Genomic DNA, 14,991 nt, shown 5'->3' with positions numbered 1-14,991 from the left:
CGCGCCGATGATTACAAGTTGGCGGTTCGTCCATGGAACGGCCTGCAGCTAAACTACGTGAGCCCAGGGAAGTTAGTAGACGCCATCACAAATAAGGCAAAGCTACAAATCAGCTCCCCCGGATTCAAAATACGCATCGACGAAGACCAAAACATCCTTGTTGTGAGCACTGCCTCAGAAGCTACGGCCTCAGCACAAAGCAAGATGCAAAAAATTACAATTGATGCAACAACATATGATATTGCATCATACGGAATTTCCCCCGATAACTCTTGCAAAGGGGTAATATACAACATCGATCACGACACCACGCCCGAAATGTTACTTAAACGCATTGAATCTCCCGTATACGAGGCGCTAACATGTAGAAGACTGAGAAACACAACCACCATGGTGATCACATTCGTGGAAAAAACAATACCATATTACATCGAATTTTCCGGCCTTCTTCTGCGCTGCTTCCTCTACAACAGAACCGTGCCACATTGCGGAACCTGCAACGAGACAGGCCACAGAGAGCACGTCTGCCCGCGGCCCCCCGCCACACCCAAGTGCAGAGAGTGCGGCACTTCGCTAGCAACGGAGCAGCACGAGTGCCACCCTCGGAGCTCTCTGTGCGGCGGGAATCACTCGACGGCAGCGAAAACCTGCCCCAACAGGTTCCTGCCGCGCGTCAACCGCCGGAAACCGCAGCAGACTCTGAGAGCAGGCTCCTCGTCTCCGGGGCCATGTGGCGAGCGTTCAGCATCGCGAAAGTCGCGGTTCCCGAAACGACGCGGGGCTGTCCAGGGGAGGAGCAGTTCCAGGCCGCGTTCCGGTTCCAGGCGCAGGACTTCATCGCGACGACGGACGCCATCCCATCGCAGGAAATCGAGCCGTGGTCGTTCCACAAGCGGCAGGAGGGGAAGCAAGGGAGCAGCGCAGGTCACGCAGCAGGTGAGCTGGGCACAGGTTGTTTCTCCCAAAGCTCGTCCCCCCTCCTTATTGACACAGAGATGGCACAGGCACACGCCCAGATTAGGCGTCTCACTGAAGAAAGCGCAACACTCAAAGCAGAAATCACTAGCGTACACGCAGGATTCGTAGCACTTAAAGATGAATTGCTTGGAAGAAATAGCACTAACCCTACACAAAACACTTCAACCCAACCCCCGGAGAAGCGGAAAGGGGAAGAGCAGCCAGCTCACACAAAATCCGACACCGCAACGAGCAACCGCGCAGCCCACTGCACCGCAGGGAGTCATACCCGTCCCGTATGCCACTCTCCAGAAGGTAGAAGAGGTAGTAGCAAAGGTAATTCAGTCCCTTCAGACATTCCTACAAGCTACTGTGCAGCAACAACTCCCAGCTATACAACAGTCAGCGGCACAACAACAACAATTCGCAACTTAACAACAACACTCTAACACTCACTTGGCGGAACGCATCATAAGACTAGAGGAACGTATACTAGCACTGGAAGCTCATCAAAGCCGGCGCCCCAAGAAAACAGCTCATCAGACCCTACCAGAATTGCCAGATTCTCTGAGCTCCCCAGAACCCCATCTTGTGCACGCATCACCAACCCTTGATAACCAAGATGGCTTCTCCTCAACGTATATGCAGAAAGCGCAGGGGCTCCCTAGCCGAAACCACGGTGTGGCAGTGGAATTGCCGGGGCTACAAGAACAAGAATGGATCACTGATACAATACATCGCTACATCAACAAGACCACCTGAAATCATACCACTGCACCAAATAAACACACACGTCCGCCTACCCGGATACGTCACGTATGGCACCCATACAGGCGACAGCCTTCAGACCCTGGTCAGTAAGAAGCTAGTGGCTGTTCAACACCATCTCCAGCAATCCGAACCGCTTGCCATTCTGCTCGAAATTATCCCTGGGGAAACAAATAGGAAAGGTCCCATGTTTGTTCTAAACGTCTACTGTCGGCCGAAAAGCGCGCCATCGGTCCTCAAACTGGTTTTGGAGCAAGCCGCGCACGCAGCAGGCAACCGTCCGCTTCTAATAGCGGGCGACTTTACTGCAGCCCACCCCCTCTGGGGTTATACATACACCAACCCCAGGGGAAACATGCTTCACAAAGTTATTGAGGACAAGGATCTAACACTCGTCAACGATCCAAGGAATAGCGCGAGGCTCGGCACAAGTGTTCAAAGAGACACGAACCCCGACTTAACCCTCACGAGAAGTATCCCCCAAGCTTGCTGGACCAATCTGGAGGAGTACCTAGGCAGTGACCACGCGCTGATAGCCACCACTCTCGATGGGCTCGAATGGAAAGCCAGGATACGCACTGCTTGCCTCACGGATTGGACCAAACTGCGGGAGATAAGAGAAGAAAGAGCTGCGAACGAACAGAGCCAACAGCTTCAGGCAATTAAGGATGGAATCACTCAGCTTTACCAGGATGTGAAGGCGTACACCAAAATGCTTGATACATCCACCACCACTCCGAGTATCGACGCTCGCTTGCTCCACATGTGGGAAGCTCGGCGTAGCCTGCTGAAGCGTTGGAAAAGGCAAAGATTAAATCGCAAGCTCAAGTGGCGAATAGCACTACTCATACAAGAGGTTGCGGAGTACGCTACCACGCTATGCCGAGAGAATTGGCTATCCTTCTGCGACAGCTTTTGAGGAAGACTGAGTACTTCCAAGACGTGTAAGTTATTGAGGTATTTAATCAAACCGGCCAGCAGCAAAACGGAATCCCACCACAATATGGCCTGAGTAATTGACCAATTTCCTGGAAACGAGGCGGACCTCCTTCTGACTCTCAAAGCCCAGTACTTCCCCACACAGCCATCGGAGCCTCTGCCACCCTACACCGGCACCCCTAACAAGCTCCTTGATGAGGACATTCATCTGCATGAAGTATCAGCGGCGATAATGGGCTTGAGACGCCACACATCCCCGGGAATGGACCAGATTACCAATAAGGCACTTGTACATCTTGACAGCCCCTCGCTACTAGAGCTTACCGCTCATCTTAACGAAGCATGGAGGGAAGGAAACCTTCCCGAGGACTGAAAAATGGCAGAAATTCGTCTGATACCGAAGCCAGGCAAGCCACCAGCCATTGAGAACCTACGACCGATGTCCCTCACTTCGTGTGTAGCGAAGCTCCTAGACTGCATGGTTCTCAACCGGCTACAGCCATTCCTGGAGGACTCGGGGAAACTTCCAGCAACGATGATAGGATTCCGTCCACACCTCTCAACTCAAGACATCCTACTTCAGCTGAAAGAGGAGGTGATTGTACCAGTGACACGCAACTACCCCACGGCTATCCTCGCCTTAGATCTTAAAGGGGCGTTCGATAACGTCAAGCATACAGCAATCTTACAGAGGCTAAACGCGGAGGGCTGTGGGGCGAGGACGTACTCCTATATCACAGATTTCCTCTCAGATAGAAAAGCCATCCTATAGGTAGGGGACTAAGCCACAAACCCCTTTCTACAGGGCGGGCGCGGCACATCACAGGGCGCAGTATTATCCCCTCTCCTTTTCAATATCGCCCTAATAGGCCTACCGCCGCTCCTCCTCCAGGGATCCGGCATGGCCTATATGCCGACTACATTACCATCTGGTCGTCTACAGGGTCCATCGGGGAAATGGAGAACCGCTTGCAGGAAGCTGCAGACGTGGTGAGCGACTATACTAAGTCATGCGGGCTCAGCTGCGCCCCCCAAAAGTCGGAGCTACTCTTGATCTCACCGCGAAAGAAGCACACATCCGACTCGACCACCATCAACATACAACTGGAGGGACACACCATCGTTCCGTCTCAGAGGGTAAAGATATTGGGAATGGTTTTCCAGTCGGTATCGCACCAATACAATAATAATTCAAAAGCTTAAGAATACAAAGTCCAAAGTTACCCACATGATCCGGCGAATAACAACCAAGACAAGATGCATGGGGGAGGGGGACATGCTTCGGCTTGTCCAAGCCTTCGTCGTGTCTCGAATAACTTACGCTATTCCATACGCACTACTCAAAGCGACGGAACTCAAGAAAATCAACACAATGTTCAGAACGGCATATCAGCAGGCGATGGGTGTGCCGATCAGTACGTCCACAGAACGCTTACTACGGCTAGGTGTGCAAAACACGGCCGAGGAGCTGATCGAGGCACATTTTATTTATCCTGTCAGCGAAAAAGGCTGGTGGTTACGGAAGCGGGGAGGCCCATTCTCTTACGCCTGGGGCTCTCTGCCCCTCTGAGCCATCCGCCAAATCAGAGTGTGAGCTTACCTCATGCCATGCGGAGCAACATCACCGTACGTCCTCTACCTCGCAATATGTACCCAGTGCACCACGCAGAGCGAAGGGAGGCCTGCGCCATGGCCATACACAAGGGATACGGGACTTTACCTTGTACAGCCTGCACGGACGCGGCTTCTTACCCCAGACGCGCAGCTACAACAGCCACCGCAGTTGTCAACAAAATACATCGGAGCAGCATTTCGCTCACACAAAACAATCCCCTCCAAGCCGAGCAAGCAGCCATAGCCCTCACGCTCTCCCAAACAGAGGTTAAAGTCATAGTGACCGACTCCCAACAGGCGTGCCGCAACTTTGCTAGCGGCAGAATTCATACCACTACGCTCCGGATCATCAATCAAAAACCGCCAACGAGATCAGTCATGATCATCTGGGCGCCAGCTCATCAAGGCATTTCTGGCAACGAGGTCGCCAAACGTGGCTCGAGATCTGACCCACCGAACTGACGCCGAGGAATCTGAATCCGAGCGCATGCACCCCTTAATCTGGTACCAAGACATCGCACAACACTACAAGCTAACCCGCCGAACATATGCACCCCCACACAAGTCACTACCTAGAGAGCAGGAGCGATTGCTTCGAGCTCTACAGGTTAATGCATTCCACCACCAAACCAGAAATCACCTCATAGCCCCTACGCAATTCTCTCCACAATGCCGCTTCTGCGCAGAGCCCGGGTCCCTCAGGCACATAGTAGGGGGTTGCAGAGCGGCACCATTAAATCCTCCGAACCCTTACGCGACTAACGAGCTTTGGGAGAGAGCCTTGGCCATCTCCGACCTCGAGGATCAGCAATATGCGGATTGCGAGGGCCCAGGACGCGGCCCGAGCTTAAGGTATTCTGGAATGAGGACGCCTGTCCAAAGCTGCATTCACCCAATTAATATGTTTATTCGCTCTCTGTCTCTCTCTCCGTCAAGACGTAACACGGCTCCTCGGAGATAATATGCTCTAAAAGACAAGAACAAACAGGATAACTACGAGCATTTGGTCGTGAATGTTACTGCTTGTGGATGTGAGCCGCTGTTTCGGAGGACAAAAATTGCAAGCAAGAACAAAAGCAGCAACTCTGTCTTTGTATTAGAGACACGATATATATATCTGTACCAGCGAAGCGTCTGCAATTCCGAATCTGAGTTTATGAATGTGGTTTTCTTGCATTTGTACGATTTCTATGTCTTGGTTTATAACGCAGTGACACGATGTGACGGGATGCATGTCCTTCAAATAGTAAGTATACCGGTGAGTCATTTTCTTTCATTTAGAGTTGATAGCAGCGCTCGTTCATGCCTTTTTTTACTGTCTCTACGCCGCTCCGCTCTTTTGAACTAGGTTACCTTATTCGGAATGCAAGACCAAGTAGGGCAACCGTTAATCCTCCTTAAGTTGTCTCGTGGTTGATATATCTAGCATTGACCATGTACTCTTATGCTTACTTTAAACTGGGAACTGCTGTTATTGAAAGAGCTACAGCACGAGCTTACGAAGAACTAGCATAATTGCGGTGCATTCAACAGAAACCCACAAGATGAGCTCTTCACACAGCAAGGCGCACACGTTTATAAGTGTACCACAATTTTAGTTTAACCCCGCTCTCGCAAGAGTCAAACTGTGTGACTGTGATGACATCTGAAATACAGACAGCGACAAGTTTTTGACGTCTACGTATTTGTCACTTACACGTGCCAGTGCTTGGAAAGACGGTCCTGGTTATACCGTTACAAATGTTTTCGCTCACAAAAGAGGTAATTGGGACAAGTGCAGAAGTATCAGGACAAGTACCTGCGAGCAAATAAGAAGTATCAAAGACTGGAACGACCGCTAAGGAAAGACGTAACCAAGGCAAATAAGCTGAGAGACCCGCCTGAAGCACAACGACATCTACAGCAATCTCCTCCATATATGGGAAACGAAAGAGGAGCTACAAAGCAGATGGAAAGAGCTGAGACATAACAGAAAATTTAGAAAGAAAATTGCCGGCCTAAATAGAGAGATAGAAGAACATTCGCAACAGTGATGTAGACAGAAACGGGAAGAGACATCTGATGACAAGGAGATTCAGTTAGAATTAGCGAAAACATGTAATTTACTGAGATACCTGCTCAACCCGGAAGAAACCAATATAGCATACAGGCAAAATATTATTGAAATAATTCATGCCTATAAAGGATCGAAACATCGCCTACTATAGGAAGTCACTGAAAAACACATTTCGCAAGCCAAGCCGATTGCCCATCCAAATTACACCGGAAGAGCCAACGAAGATATAGACAAAAATATTAGTGAATCAGAAATATGAGCTGCACTGCATAAACTCAGCACCACATCGGCACCCGGACACGAAGGCATAATTAACCAAACGTTAAGATCACGTACTCATGACGCCTGCGGCAGAAAGGATGTTCCTTATCCGCCGCCAAGGTTTACGAGTGTCGGCGCTGGCTAACACTCCCAGGGCTAGTTCTAGTCGTAAAACATAAATACCCCAAAAAGTTGATGGGGAAACGGTGTCGCAGTAGCTCAATTAGTAGAACATCGCACGCGTAATGCGAATACGTGGGATCGTTCTCCACCTGCGGAAAGTTATGTTTTCATCCGCTTTCATTTCCATCAATTTATCATTTCCTTAATTTAATTAGTAAGTAAAAGTGATTTGCCCTATGTTTTCCTTGGTGTCACTGTTTGTTGGTTTCTTATAATATTAATAATAAAAAGTTGGCCCCTCCGTTAACCCTCTTTTTTCTCGTTCAAAACGTTAAGAAAGTTAGACGACGATTCTATAACACAACTAACAGATTATAATCATGAAAGCTGAGAAGCCAGCCAAATTCCAAAGCAATGGAAGACATCGTATGTCATATTGATACCTAAGCCAGAATCTAAGACCTCTATCCCTGAAATCTTGTGTACGAAAGCTATTGGAACATGAAGTCTGAACGAGAATCACTAATTACACGCAAGACAGAGATCTGCTCCCAGACTTAATGCTGGCATTTAGAAGGAACTTCTCTACTCAAGACGCAATGTTGCAGCGTAAGTACCAAATCATAGGTTTTCCAGGTATATGAACCAGAGCCCCCTCCCCCCCCCCCCCCCCCCCCCATGCCGGGCCTTGATTTCAAAAAAAGTCATTTGACAACATGACGAACAATGACAATATATCACGAACAATGCAAACAGATCTCTTGGCTACATTCGCAGGAATTTCTCAAAAGCCCCACCCCATTTGATGTTACTGCTCTACAAAACACTAATTAGACCGAAGCTAGAGTACGCGTCATCTGTCTGGGACCCTGGTCAAAAAACACTAGCAGATACCACTGAGTCAGTTCAGAACAGGTCAGCACGTTTCATCCTTTCTAATTATTCCCGCACATCTAGCGTTTCTTTAATGAAGTCAAACCTTGGCCTTATTAACTTGCACATTCGAAGAAAAATTTTCCCGCCTCTGCCTTTTTCAAAAAATCTTTTACCAAAACAGCTCGCTTAAACAAGACTTAATTTCAGTGCCTTCGTACATGTCGCCGCGTCTTGATCATCGGTTTAAAGTGTTCATTCCTTTCTGTCGCACAAATGTTTTCTCTGGCTCATTTCTGCCGAAAACCAGTGCCGAGTGGAACCGCCTTCCCCCCTCCACCGCCTGCATCGAGGAGGCGTCATCTTTCAAGACTGCAATAACTGATTATGTTTTGAATTTATCACCTTAACACTAATAATTGTTTGAGCATGTATTTCTTTATTATTATCATTGTACCCACCCCCTCTCTAACGTCCTTCTTGGCCCTGAGGGTACTGTAAATAAAGAAATAAATAAATGATTGACGCACACAACAATACTCCACAAGTTGAATGAGCTAGACTTAGGAGAATGAACATACAACTATTTTCGGGACATCCTAAGTGGTAGAATAAAAAAATATTAATACAGGAGATTTGGAATCAGAAGAATTAAATATAGGCAGTGCAGGCACAACACAAGGATCGATGATATCGCCAATACTCTTAATTGTAGCACTAACCGGATTGCCAACCAAACTAAAAGAAATATCAGGGCTACATCACACCATATACGCCGATGACATCACCATATGGGCATCCACCGTTATTGCTCATGGGCTATCGTGTTGGGCTGCTGAGCACGATGTCGCGGGATCCAACCCTGGCCACGGCGGCCGCCTTCACATGGGGGCGAAATGAGAAAACACCTGTGTACTTAGATGTAAGTGCAGGTTAAGAACCCTAGGTGGTCGCAATTTTTGGAGTGCTCCACTACGGAGTGCCTCAATATGAAAAAGTGGTTTTGCACGTAGAACCCCATAATTTAATTTTGATCACCATATGGGCGTTAACTGGCAGTGCTGGGCGAATAGAACCAATACTTTAGAATGCGATAGAGGCAGTAGAACGATACTTGTTCCGGGGACCGGGCTGGGATGATCGGCAGAAAAGTCAGAAATATTGCTACGCAGGTCCACATGAAGAGTACGCGAACCGAATAATACCACATAGAGTAATGAGCCAGAAGAAGCAAAAATACAAGTAAGAATTGTGGACGACACACTTGAACATAAAGTGGGCGAAATCAGAATCCTGGGACTTATAATAGAGGCCGAAACGACAATCAGGAAATTAGATTGGGCGGTCTCTCAAATATTGAATATATTCAAAAGAGTAATTGGCAAACCCAACGGAATGAGCAAAAACGACCCAATAAATCTGGTACAGGCATTTATCCGAAGCAGAATAGCAAACGTCGCACCACACCTCAGCTCGTATACCGCCTAAAAGAACAAACCAGAATGTCTAATAAGGAATATACATAAGCAGGCATTAGGACTTCCAATAAGGACTAGTACAGAAAGAATACTAGCACTAGGAATTCATAACACATTGGATGACTTCCTAGAAGCTTGACGCATATTGCAGTATGAAAGACTGTCTAAGACAAAGACAATAACAAGTATATTAGAAAGATTGGGGGTTAAGTACCACACACAAGACGGAGAAGAAAGTAAGTGCCATGAGAGATCTAAATTAATACAATGGTTCCTCCCCTGCCAAAGAACATACATTCCAAACAACATGAAGGACGAACACAAAGGAGGGCCAAAAAGATACAGTAAAGACTTGGACGAGATAAACCAGCAGTTTTTCTAGAATGTGTAACAAGCGTCATAATAAAGACAGAATATACAGAAGCAGCAGAAGAAACAACGATGGCCCTAGCAATAGCACAAACTGAAGCATACATAATAAACAATTACTCACAGGCAGCAACTCGCAGTTGTGCAAATGGCCGAATTTCCCCGGAGGCACTACACATATTACTGAATGGACCAAAAAAATGACGAAAACGTTTAAATACTATGGACACCTGCCCATACTCGGGCGTCACCAGGGGACGGCGGAAACAACGAGCCCACACAGAACGCAGCTCGAGCGCTAACCGACCGAGTTGCGACAAATGTTCGTGCCGTCAAATCGGGAGCCGCCGAATAAAGTGAGGATGGAGGTTGGGAGTGGAAAGAGAGATTAACGGAATACGAAGATATAAGAATACATTACAATATACAGAGGGGTATTTATCCAGCACCTCCACAAAAACTAAATAAGTCGGAGTCTGCCCAGTGGGAACAGTTACAAACAAGGGCATACTGTAATTCAGCAACGTGGAATATAATGCATCCAGGTATACACAAGACAAAGGAATGTAAGTTATGCGGCTCAAGAGCAACTGTTGAAGCAATGGGCTGACGATTAGCCGCGGGGGGAAAGCCTCTGGCGAAAGCCTCCACGCACGTTGGTGTGCGTGTTGCTAAGCTCAGTTCCAGAAGATCAACTGTGGAAAACCCATCGGGCGTGGCAGTCGCCCAGGCAGGCTGCAGCTCACCTTATTATCCTACCGGACAAAAATAAATTTTCACCAGCACTACCACTACCAATTTGGAGTTTCATTTACAGGCCCACTGTGGTTAAAGCGCATTTGTACCATGCAGCGGGTAGACGCTAAGGAACCGTGCGAGGTCAAAATTATTTTGGATTCCTACCACCACGACTTCCCTTCTAACCAATTGAGCAGATTCAGAACGTCACACCCCCTTTTATAATAGTGTTCTCTGTGAGTATTGGACAGTGGGGTTAATATTGTTTTCGAGAGATTTCAGCCGGCAACGGTACTGGCCCATTGCAAGACGCTCTCATACGTAAATGCCGAGCAGATCAGGCGCTAGTCAAGTGAAATCTCGTGAAAGTAAAATTATCCCCTCTAGTGATTGCTCGATAGTGCCCCGTTATAGTGACCATTTGCCCTTAGGAGACATTGTAGTCCACTGGTCTTTTACAAATGGTTCTTTACAAACAATACGCTATCACAGATCCAACCCGTCGTGAATGGTGCCTTTCATACACCAGAAATGCTTATAAGCGCAAGACAGATGTATGAGGGAAGATGTAGGCGAAGTAATCGGTAGTGATCAAACGAGGGCTCTAATTATAGACAATTCTTAAGGAAGGGCTCTTGTATTCGCCAACATATTAACTGCTTTCGTTGGCAGCATTTATATGTAGCTCACTCGTTTATATAATGCTGTCGAACCTATTGGCTATTTAATGACACTAGGCTGCAGGACTTGAGTTTAGAGGTCTTAAACTCGGTTAAAACGGACGTTATAAGAACAGCCGACACAATCATATGGTTTTATTTCACACGCCTCATTTTACTCATTCCTTTTATTAGCAAATATTGTATCGTTATTTATAAATTGCGTTTCATGCCCCTTCTTCTTTCAGCCGTTTTAACTGCCAGATTTTGAAATAAATTTAACGCTAATATTCGTGAGAAAGGACTCCCGAATATCAACAAAAAAGCAATTATCTCGCTATTAGGTATACTAACGATATCTAATATAAAGATTTCATGGGGTGTGTTTGACAAAAAAGGCTCATCTAAAATATTTTTGCACATGTATTGTAACCAACTGGATTTCAGCTAAACTAAAAAGGCTGTAAGTGAGAAACAAAACGACGGTGACTCTATGTTTTCCACTACGATAAAGACAGAAACGAAAGAAAGTAACAGCGCGGCAGTATATGCACGTAATATAATGTAATGCTCTCTGAGGAGGTAAGCCCACTGCTTACCGCATATTGTTTTAAGGGTACCTTAATAAAATGACATTGACCAAAACACAAATTGTTACGCTCAAACCTAGACCGCAAATCCGTAGGTTGCCTAACGTGATCCGTAAGCTCCCTAAGGCTGCCTAATGCTTGTTGAACAAGTGGAAACTACTTTGTATAAGTACTCTCGTCAATACGTTTCCTCAGGAATCCGAGTGTTAGCGCAGCAGCCGTGAAATCAGAATCAAAGCAGAATAACTCGGACGAGTCGCCATCTGCATCAGCCTTTCTCCTGGCACGCAGCTAGAATATTTGCTGCCTCTCTGCACTGAAACAGAAGAAATGTTCTATAACTTATGGCAGTGAATTCTCGAAGTGAATACAAATTGAATAGGATGTACCATTCGATTTGTTGTTTGGAATACTTGCACGCCCGCACAATCTTTATTCTTAACCGTACGTCGCTCGATACAACTCGATCTCTTCTTGTACACTCTTCCTTAATTTTATTGCTCGTTAACGAAACTATATATAGCGTATCGTTTTCGAAAGACCGGAAAGTTGAGCATAAGTTGTGGAAACATATAGAAAGACGCATAACTCAATAACTGCCTGTACTGCTTCGTTTGTCTGTTCTTTGTGTTTGTGCACATTACAGTCAATACGCCTGTCATTCTTGGACAAAACAGACTGTCAATAATTCAAGCCCTTTTGAGCTAGGAGCTCTTCCTGTCTCAAAAAAGAAATCAAGTACTTCACTGGTTTCACAGCGGCTGCGCACGTGTGGAGATTTCTTTTCGTTTTTTTTCTCACCATGGCTTCTCGAAACAAGCAGCGTAACCCCCCCCCCCCCCCCGAACCCTTCCCAATTTCTGACGCTGACTTTAGACACTCATCTTTTTGCTAACATTTACTATTCTCGATGTACTCTATAAATGTCCGTCTATTCGCCTCCCCCATCCGAATGAGAGTTACACAAACGGCTACCAGAGAAAGGATTTGTTGCACTTAGGAAAACAAGTTCCCTTGCCCTAACGTTGTCTCTATCCCCAGCCTCAGGCATCGATTGCTTTAGAGCGGCTCATTGACCTATCGCAGTTACCTTGTCTGAATTCAGGCCAGGGAGAGAAAGGTTAAAGTATTTTGCAAAATATCAAATTCAGGTTACTGAAGCACTTAGGCCAGAATTTTGAAAAATTTGGAGAATCTATGCCACGCCGAAACTGCCACTTAAATGTCTCCTTTTGTCCAAAAGATAAAATTTCAGAGATTACTTACGTGGGTCAGTGAATGATGTCTCCCGAGCTGTCATGTCGTCATCCATTGCTTCTCGCTGTCCCCCTCGGGTCTGGCGAGACGCTTCGATCACAATTCTTCCTCGTCACTGTGGTGTTGCCTCCGTGACGCCTGTTAACGTCTCTGTAAGCGGCTACCGAAAATGAATTATAGGGGAAGAAACATAGCCGCAACAAATGTTTATATACCACGCGTTTTTCATGCAAGTTGATCTCCTGCTATGAATTGCCGTTACTGGCATCCTTTCTTCAATAGAAGTAAATCACCTCTGATGGCTCTCATTGTCGAGAATCATCTATTACTCAACATTAGTCGCAAGTACTGATCAGATTACGTACTATTGTGACAGCCGGTGCTACCTTTGCTGTGTTGCAATATCCTTTCTGGTTTGTACGTCATGAGGAACCATATCTCTCCGCATTTCTCTTCCTTTTGCATGTAATTGTGTGATAACGGTTTATATATGACACGTGTCAGAAGGCCCGTATTGAGTATTTTCTTTTATCACGGTGTTCAAGCCCTCGCACACGTGTCCAGGACAACAGCCGAGTTTTCTGTCAATGTAATCGGCACTCGAAGATCTTATGGGTAGTTGTAACTGCTGCTCTTTATCTCACAGGGCAAACAATACGCATGACGATAAGATTTATAACGGGATCTGATGTAGGTGAATGCCTTGTTGTTCGGTTCCCATTGATACGCCAGCCGAAGAACAGAAACCACATCGCATATAAAACGTCCACATGGCTAAAACCCCCGCGGCAAGTTTTTTTCATACACTTTAATTTTTAATAATTTATCGTTTCTTTATTTCATTTAGTAGGCACAAATAATTTCCCCTATGTTGTCCTTGGTGTCAGTGTTTCTTGGCTTCATATGATATGACTAATAAAGATCAGGCCCCTCGGTTAACCCCCTTTGTTCTCGTTTATTACATAACGGGGGTCTCGAATCTGGCAACATTGATGCCTTCAGGTATCATGTGTGGGTTTATTGGCCTTCACCCAAGAAGATCACGGTCTCGTGACGCTTGCGGCAAGAATGGCATTCCACGTCCGCCACCACGGTCTGTGAGTGGTGGCACTGGCTAACCCTCTCAGGCTTCTACTAGGACACGTAAATACCCAAGAAAGTGGATACGGAAACGACGCCGCGGTAGTTCAATTAGTAGAGCGTCGCACGCGAAACGCGGAGGTTGCGGCTTTGGTTCCCACCTCCGGCAAGTTGTTTTTTCATTCACTTTAATTTCCATTAATTTATCTTTCTTTATTTCATTAATTAAGCACAAGTAATTTCCCCTATGCTCTCCTTGGTGTCAGTGTTTGTTGGCTTCTTATGATATGGCCAAAATGGGGCCCCTCGGTTATGCCCCTTTCTTCTCGTTTATTACATAACGGGGGTCTCGAATATGGCAACATTGATGCCTTCAGGTAGCATGTGTGGGTTTATTGACCAGTTGCCTTCACCCAAAAAGATCACGTTCTCGTGACGCCTGCGGAAAAAAGGACGTTCCACGTCCGCCGCCAAGGCCTGTGAGTGGTGGCGCTGCCTAACACTCCCAGGGTTCTGCTAGGACACATCAATACCCAAGGAAGTGGATGGGGAAACGGCGCCGCGGTAGCTCAATTGTTAGAGCATCGTACGCAAAATGTGAAGTTTGTGGGTTCGGTTGCCACCTGCGGCAAGTTATTTTTCCCTAAATGAAAAGTGATTTATTTTGTTGTTTTCCTGTTCCTGTTCTTTGTAACTTTATTAGAATTAAAATTCCTGCATTCATGTGAATTTTCGCCGCTGTGCGAAAGTAACTTTGTATAAGTAGTTCCATTTATCCACACATTGTTTATATTTATATTGTTTTTTCTAATACATGTGTTCAACCTGTAATTATGAATGCACGGCTACGTGTTGCCAAAGAAACCAGTAAGGGACACACACATAGTCAAGCCGATTTTATGGCTTTTTGTCTGTGCCCCTGTCATCTGTACGTTGTATAGATACAAAATAAAGTTCAAGTTCCAAATATGTGTATAATTTAATAGGTGACTCGCTGTAACAGGTTCGTCACCCACCATGGTTGCTTAGTGGCCATGGTGTCGGGCTGCTAAGCACGAGGTGGCGTGATCGGATCCCGGCCCCGGCGGCCACATTTCGATGTGGGCGATTTGCAAAAACACCTGTTTACTTATATTTAGATGCACGTTAAAGATCCCCTGGCGGCACAAATATCTGGAGTCCTCCACTACGGCCTGCCTCTTAATCAGATCGTGGTGTTGGTACGTAAA

The 14,991-nt window shown here is 46.4% G+C and overlaps 1 protein-coding gene across 1 annotated transcript in view; it reads right to left on the bottom strand.

Annotated features, from left to right (window-relative positions):
- Window positions 1-13,057, bottom strand: part of LOC142563120 (solute carrier family 26 member 10-like) — an 87,954-nt gene extending 74,897 nt beyond the window's left edge. Inside the window, exon 1 of the mRNA XM_075673662.1 lies at window positions 12,692-13,057. Coding sequence (XP_075529777.1) covers window positions 12,692-12,737 — 46 coding nt within the window. The 5' untranslated portion in view covers window positions 12,738-13,057. The remainder of the gene's footprint in view (window positions 1-12,691) is intronic.
- Between the last annotated feature and the right edge of the window lie 1,934 nt (window positions 13,058-14,991).

This window comes from Dermacentor variabilis, chromosome 11, assembly GCF_050947875.1.
Source record: "Dermacentor variabilis isolate Ectoservices chromosome 11, ASM5094787v1, whole genome shotgun sequence".
Classification (NCBI taxonomy): domain Eukaryota; kingdom Metazoa; phylum Arthropoda; class Arachnida; order Ixodida; family Ixodidae; genus Dermacentor; species Dermacentor variabilis.
Note: the sequence above shows the minus strand (reverse complement) of the source record. Positions and strands in the feature narration are given on the sequence as shown.